Source organism: Polistes canadensis, unplaced genomic scaffold (assembly GCF_001313835.1).
Source record: "Polistes canadensis isolate GaletaPanama2010 unplaced genomic scaffold, ASM131383v1 scaffold_58, whole genome shotgun sequence".
NCBI classification, from domain to species: Eukaryota; Metazoa; Arthropoda; class Insecta; order Hymenoptera; family Vespidae; genus Polistes; species Polistes canadensis.
The window spans coordinates 16,843-44,303 of NW_014569605.1; the positions used below are offsets into that span (position 1 = coordinate 16,843).

The 27,461-nt window shown below is 30.5% G+C and overlaps 3 protein-coding genes, 1 long non-coding RNA gene and 1 other non-coding gene across 8 annotated transcripts; 4 read left to right on the forward strand and 1 right to left on the reverse strand.

Moving 5' to 3' along the window:
* The first annotated feature begins 1,366 nt into the window (after nucleotides 1-1,366).
* Nucleotides 1,367-1,438, forward strand: Trnac-gca. The gene has a single exon. It is a non-coding gene; the product is annotated as a tRNA-Cys (tRNA).
* A 530-nt stretch (nucleotides 1,439-1,968) lies between these two features.
* On the forward strand, nucleotides 1,969-3,634 carry LOC106785902 (protein YIF1B). The gene is made up of 4 exons (XM_014746728.1): nucleotides 1,969-2,186; nucleotides 2,411-2,499; nucleotides 2,568-2,903; nucleotides 2,999-3,634. Exons 1-4 carry the CDS (start codon nucleotides 2,156-2,158, stop codon nucleotides 3,527-3,529), a joined length of 987 nt encoding a protein of 328 aa, XP_014602214.1. The 5' UTR covers nucleotides 1,969-2,155; the 3' UTR covers nucleotides 3,530-3,634.
* Nucleotides 3,635-4,807: 1,173 nt separating this feature from the next.
* LOC106785893 (phosphofurin acidic cluster sorting protein 1) lies at nucleotides 4,808-17,372 on the forward strand. 3 transcript variants are annotated; one of them, XM_014746713.1, is made up of 12 exons: nucleotides 4,808-5,223; nucleotides 8,319-8,622; nucleotides 8,719-9,006; nucleotides 9,173-9,272; nucleotides 9,405-9,560; nucleotides 11,327-11,434; nucleotides 14,983-15,251; nucleotides 15,339-15,544; nucleotides 15,623-15,970; nucleotides 16,064-16,467; nucleotides 16,693-16,809; nucleotides 16,901-17,372. In XM_014746713.1, exons 1-12 carry the CDS (start codon nucleotides 5,120-5,122, stop codon nucleotides 17,032-17,034), a joined length of 2,538 nt encoding a protein of 845 aa, XP_014602199.1. In that variant the 5' UTR covers nucleotides 4,808-5,119; the 3' UTR covers nucleotides 17,035-17,372. The 3 variants fall into 3 exon arrangements, with proteins under 3 accessions (XP_014602199.1, XP_014602200.1, XP_014602201.1); XM_014746714.1 differs by having other exon boundaries at nucleotides 11,330-11,434; XM_014746715.1 differs by lacking the exon at nucleotides 11,327-11,434 and having other exon boundaries at nucleotides 4,812-5,223.
* A 3,512-nt stretch (nucleotides 17,373-20,884) lies between these two features.
* On the reverse strand, nucleotides 20,885-23,009 carry LOC106785861 (hsp70-Hsp90 organizing protein 3-like). Of its 2 annotated transcripts, XM_014746662.1 has the most exons (6): nucleotides 22,896-23,009; nucleotides 22,685-22,816; nucleotides 22,363-22,572; nucleotides 22,134-22,287; nucleotides 21,954-22,054; nucleotides 20,885-21,856 (listed from the first exon to the last, which is right to left on the reverse strand). In XM_014746662.1, the coding sequence occupies exons 2-6, from the start codon at nucleotides 22,706-22,708 to the stop codon at nucleotides 21,611-21,613; spliced, it is 735 nt and encodes a 244-aa protein (XP_014602148.1). In that variant the 5' UTR covers nucleotides 22,709-22,816; nucleotides 22,896-23,009; the 3' UTR covers nucleotides 20,885-21,610. The 2 variants fall into 2 exon arrangements, with proteins under 2 accessions (XP_014602148.1, XP_014602149.1); XM_014746663.1 differs by lacking the exon at nucleotides 22,685-22,816 and having other exon boundaries at nucleotides 22,896-22,996.
* A 73-nt stretch (nucleotides 23,010-23,082) lies between these two features.
* Nucleotides 23,083-25,733, forward strand: LOC106785863. Its single transcript, XR_001381569.1, has 2 exons — nucleotides 23,083-23,747; nucleotides 25,152-25,733. It is a non-coding gene; the product is annotated as an uncharacterized LOC106785863 (long non-coding RNA).
* Nucleotides 25,734-27,461: the final 1,728 nt, after the last annotated feature.

Here is a 27,461-nt window from a genome sequence, read left to right on the forward strand (position 1 = left end):
CTATGTCACGTTATGTACAAGTACGAAAGAATATTGATGGATCGATAACGATTATCGCATCCAATGTGTGTATTATATAGATTTTCATTGAAAATAGACAATCGTTTAATGATTCGTCCCATTAATTATTCCTTCGCGTATATATATATTCTAAATAGTAATACCTATACCAATATTTAATTTATTTCAATTTAATGAAAGATAAGGTAGAATAGAATGATAGGTAATGTAAAAGGCTTAGTTTTTCTTTGCTAATGCATAACTCTTGTAAAAATCAGCACAATGGCATGCGTTCTTGTTGAGTAAATACATATACTTATACATACATACATATATACATACATACATACATACATACATAAACACATCCATGCAGCATACATACATATGTTGCACGTACAAGAACCCACGTGCGCGCGTGCCATAACGCAAGGGTGACTGAAAATCGTTATTTCGTTGATTCAGTGTGCAGCACGTCAATCGTTATTATACCGTTAATAATTTGTTGAGACCTTCACTATTCGTGATACTGAATCACCCGTTAAAAATTGTTTATTATATTATCACATAATTTGTGCGAGATTACTCGTGTGCGCAATGATATTACGCTTACAAAATAATCTTCAATCTTTCGTGGTTATTATTTTTGACATGAATATTGGATATTACAGATATGACATTGATACACATCTATGTAAATTGTTTAATATCAATTGAAAGCTTATAATTTCGATTTCAAGCATTTAATTTAATTGGTTATCTATCGTTATGAAAGGTGATTATTTTTTAAAATAATCTTATTAATATAAACTATACATATATATATAGAATGTAGATGTAGATGTAGATGTAAATGCATAGTAAACGTAAGGATAAGTATTTCTTAGAGACATGATTTTTGTGTTTCATATTCTAGAGAAATTCAAAACTTACTTAATAAAATAATATGTCGCACATCCTCTGAATACATCGTGACTTAAAAAAAGGCGCGAATTCGAAATTTAAATCTTATGATAGAAATACAATCACATTCAACCACGCGGATTGTTTTTCACGAAAGTGAGAAACACACCATGCTACTGTACGATACGTACTAACGCGCTGATTCCTCTGTTAGACTTCCAACTAATTCAGGGGTTGCTTAGTTACTCTTCACTACAGTAGCGCAACAACAAAACTCGCTCATATTATTAAAATATAGCAGCCCGTGATTAGTTTCTCAATGTACTCTTGAATACTTTTTCTAATGACAATTAAACAATTAATTTCAATGATGATGGTCCATCTACTTTTAAACCCATTATTTATATTTCTTTCATAAAACTTTTGTTTATCTATATATTTTAGAACGTAATGTAGTAACATTGGGGGTATAGCTCAGTGGTAGAGCATTCGACTGCAGATCGAGAGGTCCCCGGTTCAAACCCGGGTGCCCCCTCAAAAATCATAATTTTTTTTCTCTTGTTAATTATTAAAATTAATTGATAAAAGTCTTAATATTTTCATATTTAGAACCCAAAAAGGTAACTATTTTCTTTTAATATGTATGTTTGTTATTTTTTTCTTCTTTCCAAAACCAAAAGAGAAGAAAAATCTCGTTTATAATTATGATAAATAGTATTTTATCATAATTGTTTGTGAATTGCATATATCTGTAATACTATATATGTATCGTACTATATACAACGCTATATAATATGAATGCACACATGTACAATTTTGGTAAACACATTTTGTGATACAAAAAGATATTTCATAAATGCGAATTGAAACTTACAATAGTGACGATTGGTTTACTCTAGAATTAATCGATATGAGACATTGGGAAGAATAGAAATGATGATATGATGAAATGTTGCATCTGTATAGTAGGTATAATTCATTTAGAATAATCATCTGATAAAAAGAAATGCATTATCGGATGTCACTATTGTTGTCACTAGTCACATGACAGAAGGATAAAAATTGTGTTGGTGGTACTGACATGAGTAGTGAGAGACCGTACAACTAGAGAACGTCGAAGTATGATGACGTGTTGAAGTGTCTTGTATTTTAGATTTTTAAACTAATATTAATCCGAATAAACGCACCTAAAATAGAAAGTTAACAATTTATCGTGAAAGATCATACTATCTGCTAAACTATAAAATAAAACATGAATTATAGCCAATCAGGTGCACGCCGTGGTAAGTAACAAACGAATGAACAAAATTAATGAAAATCAGAAAATAAATTCTCCCGTGAAATATATCTCATCAATTGATAAGAGTGTATTCTCTTAATTCTTTTTTGTGGTACCTTATTCGCAATTCATTTAGAAGAAATGAATGAAGTAACGGAGGTTATGTTACTTTAAGTTCTATATTAAGTATCATTATTCTTTTATATGAAAACAAATGTTATCAAATAGGTAAAACAAAGAGGTTATTAGATCCATCGGCTGGCCTGACAGCACGCCCTATGCCAATGGTAGAAAATTCGTATATATACAATCAGCAGGTAAAAATATAAATTATACAGTGCTCTTTATATACTATATATAATGTTGATTACTATGTTTATACAAGGTACCTACAAACAATGGCTTGTCATCGGAATATATTTTCAATATCCAAGAACAAGCTCCATCTCCAAGCGGATTTAACCCAATGCCAATGCAACACTATGCAGCACATAATGAAGATCACACAGAGAACTACTCCAATTCTCAGTTCGCAGCTCAAATATTGTCGCAGCCAGTTGTTACCGATATGGCTGTACAATATGGAACTGCATTGGTAGGATCAGGAAGGCAACATTTTGAAAAATATGTGCCAGTTAGAGCATTAAAATATTATTTTGCTGTGGATACTAATTATGTCTTTGGAAAACTTGCAATTTTGTTCTTCCCATTCACTCACAAAGTAAGATTTAAGATCATTTAGAGACAAGGAATATTTAATTAATTGGTTAATGTATAATTGTAAAACGCATTAAATGGATTTAATACCATTAACAGGACTGGACTGTAAAATACGAACAAGATGTACCCATGCAACCACGTTATGAAAAGAATGCACCGGACATGTATATCCCAATGATGTCATTTTTAACATATGTGGTACTAGCTGGCTTGGTTTTAGGTGCGCAAGAACGTTTCAGCCCTGAACAACTTAGTATATTAGCTAGTTCTGTACTAGCTTGGGGTATAATGGAACTAATAGTTCATACTGTCAGTTTGTATGTAATGAATATTGAAACGAGCTTGACCACTTTGGATCTGCTGGCTTATTGCGGATATAAATATGTTGGTATAAATGCAGCTCTATTGAGCTCATTACCATTTAAAAAATTTGGCTATTATGCAGCATTGTTATATTTTAGTGCAACATTAGCATTTTTTCTCATGAGATCTTTGAAATTAAGAGTTATTCCGCAGGGTCAGATTTCATACACAGCAACTGGTAATAGAAGAAGACTTTACTTTATATTTTTTGTAGCAATTATTCAACCTTTATTGATGTGGTGGCTGTCTTACCATTTAATATAAATAAACATTTCAAGTACAAAGCTTATCCATTTAAAAAATAAATAAAATGTATATTTATTATAATATATCGATTATACATTTTTCTAATAAAAATTTTACGGATATGATATTGCTAAAGATATTTACATATTTACCTTTTTAAAGGAACAATTTGATTAATCAAACAAAATTTTGGGTATTTATTTTGCATATTTATCTCATAAAGTAACATTCATGCTGAATTAATGCTACATTCTTCGAATTTTGACACACGTTTTATCTAGCATATTGTTTGTATGTGTACATGCAATGCTTTTTTTATGGTATAAAACGCACTGGAACGACGTATCAGCATTTATTTTAATGGTATTTGTAATATTTCAAAAGCGAATAAAAGAAATAAGAAAAAAAATAAGCAAATGAATGATATTCCATAAATGATATTTAAATATAATATTCTCTAATGAAAAGCTTGACAAGAAGTGAGTTCCAGCACTGTTTATTATTTTTTATGAAAAAGCACTGCTCACATATAACATACTTTGCAAGTATATAAATATTTATAGATAAATATATGTTGCTGTTAATATAAAAAAATAACAGGAATTTTTTTAATAAAATACCCTTATAAATCGAGCATTCTGTGAAATATTTACACATCAAAAGCATTGCTCATTGATTCTATAGATTATCTAGAAGGTTTCAGCAAAAAATACAGATGTACATAAAGCTCACAAGTCCACTTTTCGTGTAACCAAAATCGTCTTAGTTAGGACCGGGACCACCAGTGGGCGATAGTAGGTACTTAACACGATGACGGTACAAACACTATCAAAGAAGTATTTATATATATAGTATTTACCTACTATCGCTCGCTGATGGTCCCGATGCTACTAAGATGATTTTGGTTACACGAAAAGTGGATTTGTGAACTTTATGTACTTTTGTATTTTTTAGTTTCAGTCAATCTGTAAAATGTTATTCATTAGGCTGTTTAGAGATTAGGTGGGTAGAGGGAGTGATTTTCAGCAATTACAAGTGAAATAAACCCTAAAAATTTAAAAATATGTACACATCCTCTTAACAATTTTGGATTAATCTATAAAATATGCTAAATCGATCGAAATTTTCTGGGCATTCTATAGGATGTCCTTTGCGAACGGGAATTCCATAAAATGTTTAGGTATTCTATAAAATCCATGTTTCTCCATATTAACCGTAACATATTCATATTTAAGAACTTTGTTTGGTGTGATATATTGCATTATCTTTTTGTTCTCTTTGTCCCTCGCTTGATTGGCTTTTCAGGTGTATCCTTCCTTTTCAAGTTAACGAAAAAGTCGACAGATGTCGATGCTTCCATCGTTCGATCTATGATCAGAGTAGAAAAGCTTGTAGAGAGGATCGCGAAAAAGGGCGTTGTATGACAAGAAGTATATTCTAAAACTGATTTAGTCTATTAGTTTAAAGAACAGATATTTGTAGAACGGTTCTGCAATCTCACAGTTTATGGCGCTACAATCGAGATAGATCGAATTAGTTAGCCGCAAGCTGCGGTATAGTATTGGTGTTTGTTGCTGATTGTTTCTTCTGGTGGCCAACGGGCCAAAAATGGCGGAGAGGATGAAGGCGACGGCACCGACGTCTCGACCAGTTCCAATGAAACTTTTTGCTACTTGGGAAGTTGATCGTACCCCACCGAATTGCATACCAAGGTAATCAAATCAAACCTACTCTCGTCTTTTTATTTCGTCGGTTGTTAGATGCGTCGAGCGTATATTTAGCCAAAGTCGACGCGTCACTCTGAATGCGAGGTGCTCTTTCTTCTTCTCTCTCTCTTTTTCTCTTTTTCTTTCTTTTTCCTTCTTTATGGCAATTCTTATACGTTTTATGCCGAATAACAATAAGAAATTTTCTTTTATATTTTCCAATTATCCAAATATTTTGACTTTTCTCAACAATATCTCGATAATTTCTCGATGATTCTCTCATGACACATAAATATATTATCGCATTGCAAAGCGCGAGTAATAACGCGAAGACTGTAGCATGTATAGCACGTTTGGAAGGATGCTATCTGTCATTCATCAACAGATTTTTCACATGTATCAAAACGTCAATGGGCATTCGATGAAAGGCCATAGGGGTATAAGCATACTGAATTTGCCCCCAAGAAATAATTTAATGATACTTAGAAGATATATAGGTACTAATAAAATAATAAGATCCTAAAAGTTTCGGATCCCTAACTCAATTGGTTTTTGAGAAAAAGTCAAATATCCAAAAAGTAGAGAAAAAATATTTATCACAGGATTGACTAAAAAACCGATTGATCCAAATTTTTAATATTTCTTGAGGACTCATAATAGCTTCTAGACAAAAAATAATGAGCTATATCGGTTCATAAGATCCTCGAAAAAAAATTATTTTTGTTTTAATTTCAATTTTTTACTATGATGCAATTTTTGTACAATTAGGAAACTAGTTTTTTTTTTGTAAACCTCATTCATTTCTTTATGATACTGTATGCTTTTCAAATTTTTAAAAAAGGTACGACATAGTAATAAAAAATGAAAACCACTTTTTGACCAAAATAATGTATTTATTCATATGTTTTATAAGCTTTTATTTTATTATTTTAACGTATATCCATAGAATTTTCATTTATTAAAAAATAATAATATTTCACTTCAAAATCAACAACAATTTTCAATTTTTTTTTTATATATATACCATTAGGGATAGCGTTGTAATATATTTTACGAAACTTTGAATGTACTCCAGTACATAGATGAATGCTCATGCTCTTTAGGGACTCGTTAGAAGTATAATGCTCGAACTGCGATTATACTTAATAATCTTTACTACCTTGAATATGATATATATATATATATATGTATGTATATTATTGGAAGCCGGACGAGTAAAGTTATCATGAATTTAACAGCAAGCAACTATAACTGAAGGGGAAATTAAAGGGATATTTAATTGTAGATAAAATATCATTTCCACGTTATTAACTTTTTGTGTTTCTCCTCTTTCATTTTTTTGTTGTTCCGTTCTCTTTTTCATTCTCGAGGAAAATTAGTAAACTCATAAATTGACATATATTTGAAAGTAAACAATACGACATTCAAAACAAAATAATTATATTAATTAAAATATATTAAAAGTTCTTTCTCAACATCACGTCGATTGTTCATTTACTTTTTCTTATCAAACAAAGAAAGACTAAGAAAATATAGAAGAATATGTGTACTATAAATAATACGATTTGATATAAGCATTATCATAAACCATAAATGCTTTTTTGAATTATGCGAATGATGACTTCTTGATCAATCTTTGCATATAATAACGTTCGAATAAGTCTAAAAAATTATGTAAATACGTAAAAAACTACATCTACTTAACTCAATCAAGCACATTTTGACACGTTTAACATTGAATTCTGTACCATATACTGGAACAAAAATCGATTTATTTCTCATTGACATAAATAAAAAAAGACAATATTATTTCCAATCCCACCAAATTGACAGAAAAATCTTCTTTTTTTGGATATTTGCCTTTCAAGTGGTTTGTGATGATTCTTTAGGCATGCACCACGATCGTTTTCGATTGACATTGTTGTACACAATCTACTTTTCGTCTCCAGTGATGATTCGTTTTAAAAACATCGAATTCATTGCGTTTAACACGTTCAACCCGGCGCATGTTTTCGAAGTCCGTATGGTCAGCGGGCTCGAGATTATCAGATGTGTATTCGTCTGGCGGCTCTTGTTTGTTTTATTATTTTCTAAGCATACTAGGTGTGGACCACAGGTGGTTCACGCCGCCAGATGAATGCAGTGCCCGTGAACCGTCGGTGGTTCACGCCGGGTAGAACGTGTTAAGCAATAAATCGCAAACGTTGATACGCTTTGTCAGATGAACTTCTTCCAAATTGTGCGGAACCCAAATATCCAGTTTTTTAACGAGCCCGACACATTTTAAATGATTCTCAATGGTTGTATGTGAAACATTTACCTTCTCTGCAATCTCCCGTGTAGTTATGTGACGATCCGCTCCGATGATGGTTTTGATTTCATCCTCATTCGGCTTAACTGGTCGACTTGAGCGTTTGTCATCTTTAAGAGAAAAATTTCCAGAACGGAATTTTTCAAACCAATTTCGGCATTGCCTTTCTTTAAGGGCTTCATCATCATACACGTCACGTATCTTTTTTGCAGCTTGCACTGCGTTCTTTCCTTTACGGAAATAATAAAGCAAAATATTACGAAAATGTTCGTTTTTGCACTCCATATTAATATTGAAGTAAAGAAAGAACATTAAGATAACATTTATGCAATGATTTTATAACGCTAGGTAAGGATTACAGATAACGTATATAATAATAAGAAAAGCATAACATTAACGAGTATTATAAAAATGGGAGTGAGAAATCTATAATATAATCAAAGTCGGCAATAACTTTCTTGCCAACCCAATAGAATTATTGTCTACGATATTTGTCTTCAAATCCGTAAAATCTTTCTGTTAATAAAAATAGACAGTATACAGAATGTGAAACTTAATGAACATATATAATTCTGGTACATATAGTATTCTCCAGGTCTTTCTTACTATTAGTTGGACTAAATTTTCACATACATATTTATGTATGTAAGTATATAGTACTTATATACGCATTTACATGTGGGTGTAAAAATATTTATTATGCCAATTATCGAATGTGATGTGAATATCGTCAGAAGATATATATAAATGATGCTTCTTTCAAATTTTTAAATACACATATGTATTACAGATTATGTTCCTTGACGTTAACACGTCTGGTTATACTTCGACCTTTGGGTTCTGATTTAACGTCCATCATAATTGCTGTAAAGATGCAAAGTTCCAAAAGAACGCTGCGTTCTAATGAAATGATTATACCAACTGGAGGTATGTTAGACACTGAGTTAGAATTACAATTCGCGCTCCAATATCCACATTTTCTCAAGAGAGATGGCAATAAACTATTAATATTATTGCAAAGAAGAAAACGTTATAAAAATCGCACAATGCTCGGATATAAAACTCTCGCTGAGGGGGTAATTAATATGGCTCAGGTAAGTTGTATTATACATTACACATCTTTGTAAAATTTTATGCTTATTGTTTGCATTTTATGTTTATTGAGCATAAATAAAGAGAAAGAGTTGTAGGTGTTACAGAAACAAATGGATCTTGAATTAGAATTGATATCCGACAAAGCAGAAAAGTACGGTGGACATTCGGTGGCTCTAGCACGTGTTAGTGTCATAGCATTAAGCTCTCAACCGGTCGATCATGATAAAAGACTTATCAATGATCCAAATGAGAGATTGTGTCCAGAATATAGTGACGAAGAAGAAGAATTCAGTTCGGAGGCTGAAGCAGAGGGTAGTGATAGTGAGCCAACATTGGAGGTACATAGACGAAAAAGTCGAGGAAAAATCCCCACCAATGCCAGAGTGCGTAAAACTTTTTTCTTTGATTAAAATTACTTTTTTTTATTTATCTGTTTAAATATCTATCTTTTTATCTATCTATATTTCTATTTATCGATCTACCCATCTATTTTAAATCTTGAGAAGCGACTATACGATTCTAAATTGTGCTGTTTCGTGTATTTTACAGCAAAGAAATCTCAAACAAAAATTTATAGCCCTTTTGAAGAGGTTCAGAGTGTCTGAAGATTTGGATCACGATCAAGAAGAAATTGGACAAAAGCTTTCAGGTATATGCATACTCGATGATAATGCTTCCTTCGGTCCTTATATTCGGCCGATCCTAAACTGGGACCAAGATAATCAAAGCTGTATGTACTAGATTTTGTACGTAATCGTATCGCGTTAATTACTATTCTCAGGCGGCGATATGGAGATTGAAGAGCTATTCGACGAACTCGAAGATTTGTCGGACAGTGGTCCAGAATTGGATACCATGTCCGTCAGTAGTACACCAAAGCCTTCGCTACGGCCTTTTTTCAGTTCCAGTCGATCTCTTTTAACACCACCACATTCAGGTAAAGCTCGACGTCTTTCATTTTATTTTTCCTTTTTATCTCCTTTTTTCTATCATTCATACCACTTCTCTCTTTTCTCTCTTCTCTCTCTCTCTCTCTCTTTCTCTTTTTTTCTCTCTCTCTCTCTCTCTCTCTCTCTCTCTCTCCCTCTCTCTCTCCCTCTCTGCTTTATCCCATTCTTAATTCTTCCATTACTCTTTAGCCTGTAGATGACACGTTTTGAATCATTCCATTCTTTGTATTATGTACTTTGGTTGCTATCGCAGAAAAAGTCTTTTTCATTAACGCGTTTTAATATCATAAAATTACAATATTCCATTATTGGCATATCTCTCTCTAATATCCAATACATCTAACACGGTAAGGATCATATTGTGCTCTATCTAAAACATGTGTTATTTGTTAATGCTTCAAGTTGCAAATTTTTGTTTATTTTACGAAAAGCGCTTTTCTTATGAATTATTCCATTTATGTGAATTAAAAAAAACTATAAGAAAATAATTAACAAAATTTCTCTCCAAGTTCTGTTAACATCGTATTTTATTGTAAATTTTCAGCAAATATCGTGGAATAAGCAGAAAATAAATTTAAACAAAAAAAATGCGACGTCATTAGAAATATACAATGTTGTTGAATGTATTAATATTGATAAAGTTTTTATAAACGAAATCAATATCGTGAGCATGTATAGACATGAATTATTTTCTTTATATATTGTAGTATGTTTTTTGTGTATATGTTACCGTCGAAGCCGGGAATGTCATTGCTACTAATTCCTCGGCATTCCTACCAATGCAAAGCGCCTTCCGACGAAGTCGGAAATAAGACTTTTTACAGAGTTTTTTCTAGGCATCGAACATAATACTTTGATATACTATAGAATATCAAATTACTATTTAAACAACGTTGTGAAAAGAATACATTCTCGGACACAGGACCAACACCCCGCTTCCATACACGTCGTCGGAAGGCGCTTTGCATTGATAGGAATGCCGAGGAATTACTAGCAATGACTGATTCCCGGCTTCGACGGTAACATATATACGTTGTTAACAACATCGAAAGTAGAAGCAGCATTATTTTATATATGTTTTTCATACTTGATTCAGGACTTAAAAATGAACAATGTAAACAAAGTGCAAGATGCCATTTATATTACGTAAATGCATTACATTAACCACGTATATACATCATTATATATCTACCGTATCAAAAGAGAGTGGATAATGTTATTGCTTCTAATACTACTATACACATATGACTAGTTTGATTTATCAGGAAGATCATAATCTATATCTTTTATTCTTATAATTTATAAATGTCATATTTTCGTTATAGTTATTTATGCTGCATGATAATTTATTATATACAAATAAATATGATAGAGATCCTTTCAGAAGGGATGGCTTATTTTATTTTTAATATACTATTAATGTGCATTCATATTTTTGGAATCAATCATTTGCTCAACGCATTTTGCTTTAGTTTTTATTTTCACACATTCAATTATTACAGAAGATCAGATTGCACGCAAGTCATATAAGCATCAACGTAAAATATATGTACGTATAGACGTTGGAAATTCTACTTACGTACATCTACTTACAAGGGTTCGAGAATGTATTTGATTTTGTGGACTTCCAAAATATATTATGTTGTACAAACTATGATATAAAATCGATCATCTATATCTGGATCTGGAAATTTTTAACTAAGTCAAGATTTGGTCGGTTGGCTTTGCACTGTTGCATGTTACAATTCGGTAGTAGTAACAAGAGGGGAAGCTGACAACAACACAATGAGTACCGTAAATCAGCACTACATTGGAAGTCAACCAGCCAAAGACAAGCAGCATATTGGAAATATACCATCAGGTATGTAACGTGAAAATTCGATATAAAAGATACAATAATATCAGTGAGTGAAATTTTACATGCGAGTAATGTATATGTACTTGCATATATATTACTTTACTTTTTAAAAGAACAGCATGTTTTTATATAAATTCAGCATGAAAAGAAAGAAAAAATGTATCGTCATTAGTATCAAGTATGTAATATCTATAGCTTAATGATCTGAATAAACTTCAACTAACAAGGAGACGGTCAGTGAGCCACACCTCAGATTTTTTTCAAATTTTGCACACTTGTACTATTCCATGAGAAAATTCATTGTGCCTTTAACCACTTGCGGTGGAAAGATGTGCCAGGCACGTCGAGATTAGTCCACTCAAATAAAGAAAAACTGAGCTAATTGTGTTTCTTGGCCAAAAGCTTGATATAATGATAACTCGACGACGCTGAATCGAATGGTGCTAATTTTTTTGCAATTGGATGGCGTATTTATGAGAAAAAGGGTAAAAAAAGCCATATCTTAGAATCTAGATATCTTTAATCGAAAAAAGTTTCAAACAAATGTTGTGCAAAATTGAAAAATACATAAAAAATGTTCTAAGGTGTATCTTCGTATTTGCAAAAATAAGCGAGAAATATTGGTAAAATTGATTKTAGGAGTAGGGGACAAGCCACGCCTCTTCGTTGGTCTTTACACGCAAGCGAGCTAGTGTGCGTTATCTTGGGGTCTCTSGGTCATGAATGCGAGTGCGAGTGAGAAAAGAAAAGGATACATACTTCTCCCTTTTTATTTGTTTAGGCGATAGCGAGTATTTTTGTTTGGGCCCTCGATTCTTGAGCGTTCTGTATTATATATTTCTGATATTTTTTCATGCTGTAGCGAGAATTTTTCGTCTTGGCCATCGAGTGTCGAGCGTTATGTATACGAGTGCGAGTGAGACAAGAAACCGATACTTCTCTCTTTCTAATTTTTTCCTTCCGCAGCGAGAATTTTTCGTTTTGACGATCGAGTGTCGAGCGTTCTGTATATTTATATATATATATATATATATCGGCGTATAAGCACGTCATTTTTAAATCGAAACTTGATGCTTATGGCACGCCGTTGTTTTATTTATTGTCAAAAATAGTGAATCTTGATTAAAAGAAAAACAATAATTCATTTTAACAGAAACTATTATTATTTAGTCAAGAGTAAAAATAATGAATTATTTTGTATTGTCGTCGAATTACCATTATATCAAAAAGTCACAATCTTACCAAAAAAAAGGGAAGTTAGCCTCTTTTTGACTAGCCTATGGATATCTACGCCATGTTTAGAGGCACAATGGATTGTCTGATGGAGTACTACAAGTGTGCAAAATTTGAAAAAAATCTAAGGTGTGGCTCACTGACCGTCTCCTTGTAAGTAATACTTATTAGGAGCTATTTCTTTAAGTATTTTGGTTGTCTGTCTTTTCTTTCTTTTGTTTTTTCTGTTTTTATTTTCTTCTTCTTTCTTTCTTTCTTGCTTAAAAACCTATGTGTTATTATATATTAGGCGTAGCAATTAATTCAGTGCTTTGATATTAAATTCATTGCATCAAAATCGTCATTTATATTTCGTCTAGGAATTCGACAGTTGCCTGAAAGATGGACTAAAGTCATCGAAAGTAACGGAGAAAAAATATTTCGAAGAATAACAGATGTATGATTACTTTATAAATAAATACTAAATTTGTTCAAAAGGTACCGAATTAATTGCTATATCTAATATAGTAATCTTGTAATTAAGTAAAAAATCAAAGTGTTATTATTGGTATATATCGGTCAAAATAGTTTTATAAATTGGTTAAGAAACTTCAGCGTTTGAGTAGCAGAATTATTACTATTTAAATTTAATGATTCATTTTAAAATGTGAAAACTATTGAGGTTATGATTATTAACCTTTTAGGCACCATACGCCACTAAAGTGGCTTTTCTGAAAAATATCAATTTGAACGGTATGCTACTATAGCGACCATCCGTAGATATCACGATTTTGGAAAATATTATGTTTTTTTATTTTTCTTTCTCATTAAATTCGATGTTACATGATAATATATAACGAAATCATAATTTATTCATTTTGAACTCTATTCCACGTAATGTCGTAGTGGAAATCGTCATGAACGGTTTTTGTATCATCCGTGGGGGAAGATGTTTTTGGGAGATAGAGTTGCGGACGAGCGCGTCGTGCTTAAAATGATAAATTGATTCATAATTACCTAAATTTAATATTCAAAGATTAGAATTCAATATTATAGTTTATCTTTATAAATATCAATATATCAATGCATTTATTATAATTTACATGGTCTATTTATTATTATTTTGTATAAAGTAATTTCGAAAGTATAGTTTTTATAAATCGTTCGTTAGTGAGTCTTTGTTACATCTATTATATTATATTTGTTATTTTACTCTCATAGAAATTTGTAAATTCGTACAGTAAACTACGTAAATAGTAAAGATTATGTACGGTTTAAGAAGAATAAATGTGTAGCATTTCATTTTCCTGTAGTAATTTTGTAAAAATAAGTATTACTATTTCAGTAATTCTTCCTGTAGTAAATCACATTTCTCTAAGTGTTTTTTTATAATAATATAACAATTTTAATGTTGTTCTTTTTTGTCCTTCTTTTTATTTGCTCTAAATATACATTAATAGTTTAATTTTCTTCTTCTTTAATGATTTAACAGGTTTGCCTGAATGCATCTAGTAATTTTTATTGGTCTTTTCATTCTTAGTCTCTCTCTCTCTCTCTCTCTCTCTCTCTCTCTCTCTCTCTCTCTCTCTCTCTCTCTCTCTCTCTCTCTNCTCTCTCTCTCTCTCTCTCTCTTTCTCTTTCTCTTTCTCTTTCAATCTTTTACACATAATTCTTACGTACATACTTTAATCGTGTCCATCGGTCCTCTATATCTGTCTACTTACGTACGTATATATTTCTGATATTATCAATTTTTCTATTCATTTCTATCAATCATTTAATTGATGTTATACTACTTTTCAGTAATCAACCCTGCTCGAGCGTGATACTTTTACTATAATAACATACATATTTTTTAGACAATAATAATTTACGAAAGATAGTTCGCGAATATGTATGGATTTTGTAATATGTATATATATGTATATATATACATACATGAATATATGCAAAAGTAATCTTATTAAACAGATCCTGTGCATATTGACAAATTTATCTTTCTCTCTTCCTCTTTTTCTCTTTCTATCACTCATTCTCTCACTTTCTCTTTCTCTCTCTCTCTCTCTCTCTCTCTCTCTCTCTCACACTTTCTATCTCTCTCTCTCTCTCTCACACACTTTCTCTCTCTCTCTCTCTCTCTCGCTCTCTCAGGTAAATCTCACATCGTTACCAATTATTAATATTATTGTCTACGATCGCGATGTAGTTTACGTAAATGGACTAAATATTCACTTTTTCCTCTTATCTCTATTATCATTGAAATATATTGTTAATAATCTACAGTATAATATAATAACAATTTTATAAGACTAGTGGATAGTAACATAATTATGTTACAGAACGAGGCGTCGACAGACAGAGTGATGATAGTTCAAGGAGGGCAGACAGCGATTCTCATCCCGAAAATTGGACCGATCATGAAGCTAATGATCCGCCAAGTATTGTCGCAGGATCTCCACCGAAATCAGAACAACCGAATAAAAACGATAGTTCCGACAGGAGAAGTAGACTTTTTACTCGTGATCGTGGAACACCTGGTAGCAGTAAATCTAAAAAACACAGTCTCAGCGTCGACTTAAAGCCATCCGGTGACTCTAGTAGTTCAGAGGTACTTGGACATTTTTTCAATAATGCTACATTACATGTATATGTAGATATGTAATATCAATGATGATAAGATTTTTCGTAATGACAGCCGAGGAAAGTCCTAGTCGAACAGTTGAGTCGCGTCTTGCCGGATGACAGTTTACCGGAAGCTGTATCTCTGATTTCCTTAGCAGACCCAGGAGGTGCTGTACTTGCCGCAAGACTTCAAGAAAGAAATCACAAAGTACTTACTACTGCTTCCCCTGCGGACATACGTGCCACATTCACGTGTCTGGTAACAAGGATACAAAAATTGTAATTACTAATTTTACTCGAAATATTTTCTCATGAAGACAATGAAATAAATTAACATTACTACTGTTTTTACTATAGTTGTAACAGTTCTGCCAAGCCGCCTTCTCCGATAAAGGTCGTAATCGCTGGTGGAGATAGTTTTGTAAATGCAGTACTACGACATTATGTAGAATTATTGAGTTTCAAACCTCCCGATTGGCAAAATTATTTAAGGTTTTTGGTGGTACCTCTTGGCTCTAATACTTTGTCTAAATACCTATCATCCGTGGATGCCAAATATTCAGTCCTTTTCGGCGACGAATGGAAAGAATTACTTGAAAGAGAAGGCGGGGGTGCGAGCGAAGGTGCGGCTAGAGTATCTGAATATGTAGCTGCAACTAATACAACTTTACTATTGCCGATCGCAGAAGCAATGGTAACATATAGGTAATATCTCTTTAAGTATAAAATACGTGTCACTTGTTTTTATAAATAAATGCAAATACACATCAAGTTCTATTTGAAATAATCTTATTATAGAGAAACCGATGACAGTAGTCAAATATTTATTCCATTTGTAAATGACGTTCGGGTTGGATGTCCTGACAGTAGTTCTTCTACGTCGGTCGATCTTGAAGAAAGCAATGTTACTATGTCCGGTTCTCCTCCGTCTTTACCTCCTCCGGGATTATCGATGACAATTCCACCTCCTGGTAGATTGACTCCACCTAGTAGTCCTAATGTAGGCCAACCTATCAGGGAAGGTTGGGAACCTGTGGAATTGCAATTGGATTATTGGAGCAAACAAATTCAAGGAGAAAAGGGCAAGAATACGCTGAGGCAAGCTTTTAGGGTGTTACACGTGCAAAGACTTCCGCCGTTAGGAGAAGCTCCGGGTCATCATCTATCTATGAATTATACGACCAAAGAGAAGAAACAGAAAAGTAAGTACTTGACGTTAATGGCAACAATTATTATTCTCTAACATAAGCTAATAAAGTATTTACAATTCGGTATATTACGTGTTACGAGTTTTGCAATTATTATACTATCATTAGTATATAGTAATATCTACAGTAATCTAATAATAGTATCTAAGCAAATATTTTACATATCTTAAATATACCGGTATTTATAGTATTCAAGTTAAATACATTTTTTGTTAATAGTAATGAGATTAGGAAAAAAGAAGGAGAAAGAAAAGGAGAATGAACCGAAAAGTCAAACTGTAGATGGTGTTACGCGTTTGATATGTTCGGCAAAAACTCATAACATTCCATTGAGAGGTAAGAGTTTTAACTTAAAAACTTCGTTTTACTGTATAATATTTAATGTATGATATCATAAGCTACTGCATTATTGATTTTTTTACTTTAGTGAGCATCGATGGTACTGAATGGTACAGTGTGAAATTTTTCCAACTATCGGCGCAGTGGCAAACACACATCAAGACTTTCCCTCTAGCCCTCTTTGATTATACTCCTCAGCCACAAGTTTTGAATCCTGTATGAAATCTCTCCCTTTTATGATTAATTAAATTTCCTTAAATTTGTGTATTTAATATTCCATGATGGGTATAACATTGAGACTGTGCTTAAATAGTAGAAATATGCAATATCAATATAACCAGCAAATTCTTGGAACTGCCTCGTTATTATCAGAGAGATTAACTATTATGATTTACGAATAATTATTAGATGTAGAAATTCATTTGGTGCCTGGATATTAAATTATTTATAACTCTAGTTTGAATGTAAATAATCGCCCGTCATTTATAACGTTTAATTACCAACACTTATAGTTATAAAACATTTGACTATTAATCAAAATAAAAACTATTAGTTAACAAGATGGTATTACTAATCTATTTGTTTTTAAAAAGCTTTGAATTGATTTCTACACATAATATGTTTTATTTCCTAAATGCATATAAATCATATATTATCATTTCTATTTCTTCGCATGTTCGTATAATATAGTATATTCATACCTAATGCGAGCTCAATTTTAATTACAATGTTCATTTAATAATTTTCATTATTGATATTGATCCATAAATATGGGAAAGTGCAATTTTAATGTATAATTTATTCATCAATTCCTTAACATGTTACTCTATAGACTTTGTATACAACTGAGGAATCCGAAAGATGCACATAGTATTGATTATATTAATTATAAAGCTACTATTATATCTAGCTAAATCTTTATTTCGCCTATTTTATTTTTTTAGAAATCTTACTTGAAGATATTATTGAATCTCTTCAAAATGATTTTTTACGATTGCTTTTATCCGTATTATTAAATTATGACATAATATAATTATATACATTTTCTTAATTATATCAGATTTAAAAATTATGTTTTCTTATTTTTCTCTTTCTTTTCTTTTGAAAAACTTACCGATATGAATAAATACAACTTTTGATGCACAAGTATATAAAAACCTATAAATGCTATTTTAGCATTATATAAATTATGGAGCAATGTCTGTTAATATTCAAAAGAATAAAATGCTACTTACAAAAATATTGTCAATGTAAACAAATGTTGGGAAAATTTTAATATTAATAGACACGTTTCATTTAAACTATTAAGTTTCCTACTATATGTTAGACAATTTTAAACTTAACTTCCACTGCAATAATAATGAAAAACTTTATGTTCATACATTGTGCCATAAAATATGTTTATGTGTTAAGTATTATATATATATCCTATTTTAATTGATAATAATTTATTTCTTTAAAGAATAACCTGCTAATATTTGCATAATTTCTTTACAAGATTAACAATTTATTATTTTAGCGTCGTTTGGAAGGTATATTTTATATTTATAGTTTGTAATTTATAATTTTTGATCTAGAAAATACTCTATTTTCGGATATTTTTATTTAAAAATATATCGTAAATATAAGGAAAGTTCCATTACAATAACAGTAGTAACTAATCAAGATTAGTAATTACAATTACTATTGTTGTCTGTACTACCACTACTACTGCTGCTGCTGCTATTGCTATTTCAACTACTGCTATTGTTAGTATTATTACTTTTGCTGCTATTGTTGCTGTTAGTACTGCTGCTATTGCTGCTCCTACTACTTTTACTATTTCTACTATTGCTATACTCCCACTACTACTACTGCAGGAATTATTATGAATATTATTATTACTATTGTTATAATCATCATCTTGAAAATATTACATACTGATAAAAGTTGTAGCTTGGCCAAATGTAAAAAATATTGTTTTTGTATTTCTGTCGTTTATTAACGATATTCGTGTAAAACTTGTTTGTAAAATTCCATACCTCTTTAGCAAGGATACTATAAATACGAAAAGAATGAAAAATTAGTATTAACATTTCTTTAAATAATGTGAATGTATGTCTGTGTTATCTTTTAATAGACACAGAGATATAACATACACATCAATTATATATATAAAATAATAATTATATTATTATCTAACTTTGTTCTTCTTTGATAAAACGATAAAAAGTAAAAACAAAAGTATTACTGTTTGTGCAACATATATACATATGTATCACCTTGACTGCCTAATAATGCCAACCTAATTGGATGCCTATCCGATTTATACAAAGATTCTGTCTACATGTTACTTTATAACAAGTGTGACGATAAGAAGGTCGATAATGATTACTTCTTGCTAAAGTAAAAAATAATTAATTCCTTAACATGCTTTCATATTATTTGCTGGTCTATACGGTTATTTATTAATAAGTATATGTATAAATGTGTATTTATAAATTTCAATGGTGTGATTAGGAAATGAGTATTTTTTCTGCATTTTTAGGAATAATAGAGTACTACTAAAGTTAAATTAATGAAGAGCAGTGCTGAATGATATGTGTTCATTCCAATCAATATATCAAAATTTAGGAAAATTGACATATGTGTGTATCCATCATTTTATAAGATATTTATTATCATAAGATGTACAAATGTTTGATAAAATTTGCTTTTGACGGACTATGATCATGTATACATATATGTTGAGTTATTTATCAACAGTTTTCAAATATGCTGAAATATTTTAAGTAAATAATTTTATTGTTCATCTATATCATGTATCTAACAATTGTAATCATAGAAAATAGTATTTCTGCATATCCATTCGTTTCTTTCACAAAAAATGTTTCATTTAATAAGTAGCTAGTTAAATGTTTTATTTAAAAACATGTGAATTCTACATGCACTTTTATAAATAAGCAAATGCCAAATAATCATATAAAAAAATGTATACCTCGTATATTATTACAAGTATTTCCATACTCGTTGGAAGTATTCCATACTCCATTATTACTCGTATATCATCATGTACAAGTTGAGTATTTATATATAATGCTGCAAATATAGCATAGATTCTTAATATATATTCGAATAAATAAAAAGGCAGAAATTCTTAGTATTTAATAACAATGTATATTTTTTTCATTTATTTTTTCTTTCAAAATAATATTACTAATTGTAAGTTAATGATTGTACTTGTAATGTTTTATCTTTCTTTTTTATAATAATTTTGATATAAAATCTAATTATAATACAATATCGTATTGATCTATATTATTTTATGAGTTATAATGATAAAATTTGTATTACCAGCTTATGGTCTGATGATATATACACAAGTGCACAAATAATTGAATTAATAAACATGACTCGCCATTTTTTATTCTAATCAATCTTATGCTATTATTTCACAGGGATATAGATGACTGTTGAATGAGCATAGTTTAAGAAAGTCTAATTAGAAGAGCCTATGTTATTTTAATTTAATACGGCAATATTTTTTAGATGATAGTACTTTATAATATATATAATAAAAACAACTGACAAACCTTACAGGAAAGTGATTAATATTTTAACATTTTTTTCAAATTGATTATATTTTCATTTATATTGGAAAAATTCGTTATAAGATTGTTAAATGTTGAAATCAATAAATGTCTGACATCATAGTTATATCGTAAAGTTGTGTAAAATATTTTATATACATTTTTCCTGAAAATGTATATGCGCGTATGGTGCAAGTAAGGGTAGAAATATATGTGTAATCGTATATACATATATATGTAAATAATGGGAACAAGAGAGAAAAAAATGTGGACGTTTTAAATATGATTTCGCGTAAGTAGTTTATCATCTTAACGTGATGTTGCGTTACACGTATAATTAGAATAACGCAAATTTACCAATTCATCTAAATATTAATCTGTTAGTATTTTCATTGTTAAAGGTAAAAATCATTATCCACCATTGATTCCATTGATCTCCAAAAGTAATTACCAGACGTTTGAAAATGTGACCTTATCGTAAGATAATTATTTTTCTCTCGTTATTTTTTTTTTTACTATCGTATCTTTATTTATAAGATCATGTTGCGGTAGAAAATTTGTTTTAATATACACAGTGAGTAAAAACATTTAGATTAATTTTCCTTTCACATATTTCATCATTAATTAATTTTTACATCGATGTTATGCACGATAATATTGTGACAGTCGGTTTAATTTTAATTCTTGTGGTTTTGTTAATATAATATATAACGTCAATAAAAATTGTATTGGACGTACGTATAATCTCCCTTCTTGTTATATTTTATTGATTTAAGACTAAATCCAGCTATATGCAATTAGTTTTGTTTATATAAGTGAGTACTATTGCAAAGTTAAAATATATGAAAGAGATATATAGAAAATAAGTAGAAATGTAATAATCGGCATAATTACCTGTATACTTACGCCCTCAAAAAAAAGAAAACATTCGTTGTATTATACTTATTTGGGATAAATATTCAATATTTATGATTCCGGAAATGTATATAAAAATGACATTATCGAAAAACTGAGATTATATTGTTTTTAATTGATGAACGTTTATCAAAATTTACCGGTGATTATACTTATTATCGATAGCATAATAAGTGCAATTGTGTATGTGAATATTTAATTTGTAAACTAATCAGAGTAAATAAATAAATCAAATGTAACATGTAAATAGACAATAAGTTTTCAATTAAAATATAAAAATGCAACAAAAATGAAGATTTTTTAAATGAAACACACTACGATTTTCCTTTTTTAAACCTTTGTCTAGCTAAAGCTTTACTATATTTTGGATGTTTCTCTTGTTCATTTTCTTTATCAGCTTCGTTATTCTCAAACTTGTCCTTGTTGCTTTCAGGATAAAGATCTATTGGTGGTTCAAGCAACGATTTCCTTTGACATTTAACAAAATAACGAAATCCTTTTGCAATACAAAATCCTAGCATTGCGATTGAAATAGTCAGTAAGGCCATCAATAATGGGTGCTACAATTTATAAGAGAAAAATTATTGCATTCCTTTTTGCATTCCATATAGGATTTCAACTTCCTTTTTGACATATCCAAAATACTTTGTATCTTACCGTCAATGTAGGCTTGTTAGTAAATACATAATCTGCTATAACGACTATTACACCAAGAATGATACCAACTCCTGCGCCGAGCCATGGGATTTGTTGATCGGCTGGAATGTAATGTGTTATAATTTATTAATTAATGCATCAAACAATCAAAGAAAATAGTCAGAGTATTAAATGCATTACCTCTTCTATCCTTCATTAGCATTGTAGATGCTCTATTAATTGCTTTTAAAATTCCAGGTTCGTTTGGTTGCAGTGACAGTGCTTTGTTGTAAGATTGTAGAGCTTCACTAAAACGGAAAGTTTGAGATTCAACTTCAGCTTTCCTAAAATAACCCTAAAACAAAAGCATTGATTCACCTTAAAGAATACAATCATAAATTAATTTCATATTTTTTCCTTTCTTATTTACTTTCGTCCAGTCAGGTTTTAATTGTATAGTCATTAGAGCGTCTTCCATCGCAAAATGATATTGCTGCATCTTTAAAAAGACAAAGGAACGGTTGCTGTAGAGAGAATAATTTAGTGGATCCAATTTGATCGCATGAGTGTAATGAAACATAGCCTCTTCATATTTTTGTTCTTTAACACAGGCATTTCCTAGTTCCTTTAAATTTTGTACCTGAAAGTTAAAAGTTGATACCTGGATAAACTGTCTGACTTCTTTTTCTTAAAGCATACGACAAAATGTACAGTAGAAGCAAGTTATAATAATAAAATTTCTTAGAACTCACCTCGGGCTCTCGAGAGTTTGACATTTTGTGTATGTTTAAATGAGATCTAACTTCGAAAGTACAAATTCTCTCATAAGATTGGGATTATCGTACGTTATATTTCATTGTCTTAGAGAGACTGACAGCAATCTCCTTATTAAAAGTTGAATAAAAATAATCAAGATGAGAGAAAATGAGAGAAGATGAGAATCGTTTAGTCGTGTATACTTACCGGTGCAGTCATGCGCAAGACGACCACGTTATGGCATATCCACGTAGTGCACCATTTTATCCCTTGCGATCTATCGCATTACCGTATAACCTATATAGTGTATCGCCTACCATTATGTCTTTCTTTCCTCATATGACAGATATGATGCGCATGCGTCTATTCTACTGTAGTAGAAGTCAAGTATCTCTAATATCTATAGATAATAAAAATGTGTATACGTACTTACAATTAGTAAAGTGAATAAGTTTATATAAGCTCCTTAGTTGACAAATGGCCCAAAAATTAGTTTGCTATAGAAATAGAAAGTCCTTTTAATGCTTGCTATATATTTATTAACTCAATTTACTTCTACTTTGAATGAATGACCGTAAAAGTGTTTGCTATAGCGGCGTAAATCCAATATTTTGGACTTGATTCATTATTCCACGCAACAATTGGACTCACGCCATTGTTTCATTCAATTAATCCTTTGACATACAATGATGTCTAGGAGACGTCAAGAACTGTCTTCGGCGAACGCTGTTCAGTATATTATTGGATTCTTTAATTGTTAAGATTGGGTATAAATGCAGCACCTCAGTGTGTTTTCAAAAAAGTTTTATGTGATGATTTTTTTTGAACGAGGAGTGGTATCCATTAACAAATGATGAAGTTAAAGCATATTTTGCGTTATGCATTATAATGTCAAATATAATAATTACAAAATCTAAAATAGACATGTATTGGTCAAAATGAAAAATCTTCATTGTTTAGATAATGAGATGGTTTCTGAAGAAGGCAGAATACGAAAGATTCGATGCAACTAGCCGAACCCATTTTAGGGAAAGGATATATCTTGTTCTTAGATAATTGGTATTTTTTTCTCTTAATTTATTCAAAATTTTGCATGAAAAAGATACAAATATTGTTAGAACGGTGAGAAAAAATCGGAAAAATATGAATTCTTTTTTATTACGTAATAAAAGTATTATATGATAATCTATTAATTTGCTCTACGTTCAGTGGTTACACTATGAAAAGGAAAAACAGTTTGATATTTTCTACAAAAATATTATTTCTTTGTGAATGTTGAATTTAATACATTTAATCTTAAGCGTGCTTGGTGTGGCAGATCATTACAATTAAAGAATATATTAAAATAGGAGAATTTTGTACTCATCTGTGTGTTCTATTTCGGCATCTAAGAAGGACATGTTAGATTTTCTATAATTTATCCCTCCAATTCGTCATACTCTTTTACACCAATTAAACACCATTGAAATCGCAGAAGATAAAGACCAATGCAATGACGAACAGATTTCTTAATTATGAATGTTAAATACATATAATATAAACTTGCATAATGTATTGAAAATGTCATTCGTTAAAATTATAATTAGTTGCCATCTGGCATAAGTTCCTTTTCTTCAAAAAAGTCGTAATACAATTACGTGGTATTAAATTATATCTTGTGTTATTGTGAATTAAGTTTCGAAAAAATGCGATTTTTATTTAAAAAAAAAATTAGATAAATTATTTTATAAATTTATTATAAAGTTATTTTAAATATATTATTATGAATACCACATTTTCAATTTATTATATCATAATAAAGTTACATTCTGTTCCTAATTTTGATATAGTTATTACAAAGTGGACTTGATTCATTCGTCAAGTAAGGAATTTCGTATATTATGATGTGTTGTAGCGACGTTGCTGGAAAACATGCGAGTCTTATGATCTTTTCTACGTATTTTAAATATTTTCTTTGCCTTATTTTTTCATAGATTATAAGCGCTTTATACTCTTATAAAAAAACAATCCGTTTAGGAGGTCATTTTCATATTTTGAAATATAACGAGAAGCAAAGAAATAAAAATACGCATAACATTCTTTCCAACATTGACGATAATTTGTATAGCTAAAGACAAAGGCTTATGTTCGTGAAAGCTCAATCACGTAAAAAAACATCGATTTTTAATAATGGGATAATGTGATGAAAAATGTATCTATTTATTTTCGTTCATCGTTTTAATGATATTTTCTGTTTTATACAAATTAAGTAGGGAGAGTTATAATACAAACTTAAAATATATACATACATCGATATCTTGTGAAACTTTTTCAAATAGCCGCGCAACTTATGCGTTAATTCATAATTTATAGGTAGATCTCATTTGATAGCGCATTTGATAGCGCATTTGATAGCGCATTTGATAGCGCATTTGATAGTTGATTTTTCTTGCTAATATATTTTCTTTTTTATTTGCTTTGAAGCTACATCGTGCCTTGTATATTACAATGCAACAAAACTGGCAAGTTTCGATGAGTTGCTCTAGGACCATATCGAACGAACGCCCTAATCCCTTTGGATGGAACTTTTCGATTCGTTCCGTTTGTCTTCCACGGTCTAAAATAAAAAGGAAATTTAAACAGTGATGAGATTTTTGAAGGAAAATGAGAAATGACGAACGACAAGAAAAAAAGAATTAAGCACACTTTTGAAAAACAACGCGGCTGGAGATACACGACGGATGGATTGAGATCTTTTTGTTATCTATTATTTTTATTTTTATTATTACTTGTTCATTTTTGTTTTTATTATTTTTTTCGTTTCAATAAGACAAAACGAAAGATAGAAAGTATTTTATCTTCTCCAGCGCGTCGACGCAATTATTGCCCATCTCGGGACGGAAATCATCTGGGACGATTTGATACTATCGATATTTGAATGTCGCTGATCATCCACCATTTTAGCACTCTTTTCTTTCGCCTCTTTTGGAAGAAAAAGTTAAGGATAAAATGAACCCAATTGGAACATCATGCTTGGTGTAAATAAAAGTAAATAAATAATATAGGCTTAATTTATCTGTTGTTTTCTTTTTTTCCATTTTCTATGCACGAACCACATTAAGAAGCGTAATTCATTACCATCAACTTTAATGTGAATTTTTATTCTCTTGTTCGATTTACGCTTAAAATATATTCTATTTTATACAATACTTCTCCGTTTAAGCACATTATCAACATAACAATCATTGGTCGTATTCAAGTTATTATAATCGTAGCACAATTGTAATTTTTCTCCTTCTCTATCTCTTTCCTTTTTTTTTCATGTGACTAATCGTTCGATACTTGGCGTAACATGCACGACTTCCATATAAAATAAAAGCACGCAAGGAGCGATAAGTTCAAGCGCGTGGTATCGACTGACAATGAGAAAAAACGGAAAAAGGTGAAAAGGCGAGACAATATCGATTATCGACTACGTTCACCTCGGGATATCTTATTTTCTTTTTTTCGTAGGCACAAATTCACTTAGCTTTCTTCAACGATTTCGTAATAAATCACTTGTGAAATGCATTATTCTTTCTCTCTCTTACTTTTTTTTTCTTGTGTACATAATCATCAATAAGACTCTTGTATTAAATAAATTAATTGTAAAATAAAAATAGGACTTGTATGACAATAGCATCATTGTTAGTTAACACGAAGGAAGTTTTTCTTTTTATCTTTTTTCTAATTAAAAAAGATATAGAGAAGAAAACCAATTGTAAGAAAGAGAAAGGAGATACAAAGCCAAAAAACCTAAGTTCACTGCTCCTTCTCAAAGACGTTTTTAGCGAGTCGAAAACAGTCGGCTCTACTTTGTCAACAATATAATTCCTCTTATTACTCATATCTCTTTTGTTTTGTTTACTCGTAATTAGTGAATATAATATATATATATATATATAATACATTTGCTCGCTATAAATGTATAGGTAATAATTGTAAATATCAACTATATTATAATGAATATACGAGCCTTTGTTAAGGTGATAGTCGTCGTCGATAAAAGAATCATGGATGCATTGTTTATATACTTATACAGGATAACATCAAAAATACTTAAATATTTTCTATTAAAACGTCGAAAAAAAAGAAAGAAGAGAAAAGAAAGAACAGAGGAAAGAAAAAACACAGAAATAGATGTGAAAATTCTGATTCTCTTTCGTCTAAACTTCATCGCGTTAAACATAAATTCTACAACCCTGTTTGATATCGTTATTTGTGACTCATTCAATCAGGGAACACCCATATCAAAAACATTAGTTACAAGGCCGAAGATTCCTGATTTTTCTAATGTCAGAGGGGTAAAAGAAAACATTCCTTTTGTCTTTATATTGTGCGAATAGAAAAAAATAAATTAGGAGATTGAATCATAGTTTATTCTAAGAATTGCTGTTTTCAAGTTATTAACCCCTTTTATCTATAATGTTCATCTAAAAAAAGAATGTATATTATATATACATTTGATTATATACTCATATATCTACTAAGCAATAACAAATTAACAAAATTGAATATTTTTTTGTAACCTTTTCATTATTAGCGATCCATATAAGAGTCATACGAACGAGCAACCAGCCCATTAAGGGTCGGACATTCGTTCACACATATACGTGCAGTTAAAGAGAGATCATACGAACGAGAAATATAAGAATGAGCCAGGAAGAACTTGATTCAATAGATTTGATTCAAAGAAATGAAATAATATTCTGATCATGGTGAGACATGTAATTAAAAAATGTTATTAATAAATAT

What these genes read in the sequence shown, in the direction of transcription:
- LOC106785893 (XM_014746713.1), top strand. Translation starts at nt 5,120, where the DNA reads ATGGCGGAGAGGATGAAGGCGACGGCACCGACGTCTCGACCAGTTCCA. An exon ending in GGGTAATTAATATGGCTCAG is followed by an intron (nt 8,623 to 8,718) that starts GTAAGTTGTATT and finishes AAAGAGTTGTAG; the next exon opens with GTGTTACAGAAACAAATGGA. An exon ending in TCATAACATTCCATTGAGAG is followed by an intron (nt 16,810 to 16,900) that starts GTAAGAGTTTTA and finishes TTTTTACTTTAG; the next exon opens with TGAGCATCGATGGTACTGAA.
- LOC106785902 (XM_014746728.1), top strand. Translation starts at nt 2,156, where the DNA reads ATGAATTATAGCCAATCAGGTGCACGCCGTG. An exon ending in CGTATATATACAATCAGCAG is followed by an intron (nt 2,500 to 2,567) that starts GTAAAAATATAA and finishes TGTTTATACAAG; the next exon opens with GTACCTACAAACAATGGCTT. An exon ending in TCTTCCCATTCACTCACAAA is followed by an intron (nt 2,904 to 2,998) that starts GTAAGATTTAAG and finishes TACCATTAACAG; the next exon opens with GACTGGACTGTAAAATACGA.
- LOC106785861 (XM_014746662.1), bottom strand. Translation starts at nt 22,708, where the DNA reads ATGTCAAACTCTCGAGAGCCCGAG. An exon ending in TAAAACCTGACTGGACGAAA is followed by an intron (nt 22,288 to 22,362) that starts GTAAATAAGAAA and finishes CTTTTGTTTTAG; the next exon opens with GGTTATTTTAGGAAAGCTGA. An exon ending in CTAACAAGCCTACATTGACG is followed by an intron (nt 21,857 to 21,953) that starts GTAAGATACAAA and finishes TATAAATTGTAG; the next exon opens with CACCCATTATTGATGGCCTT.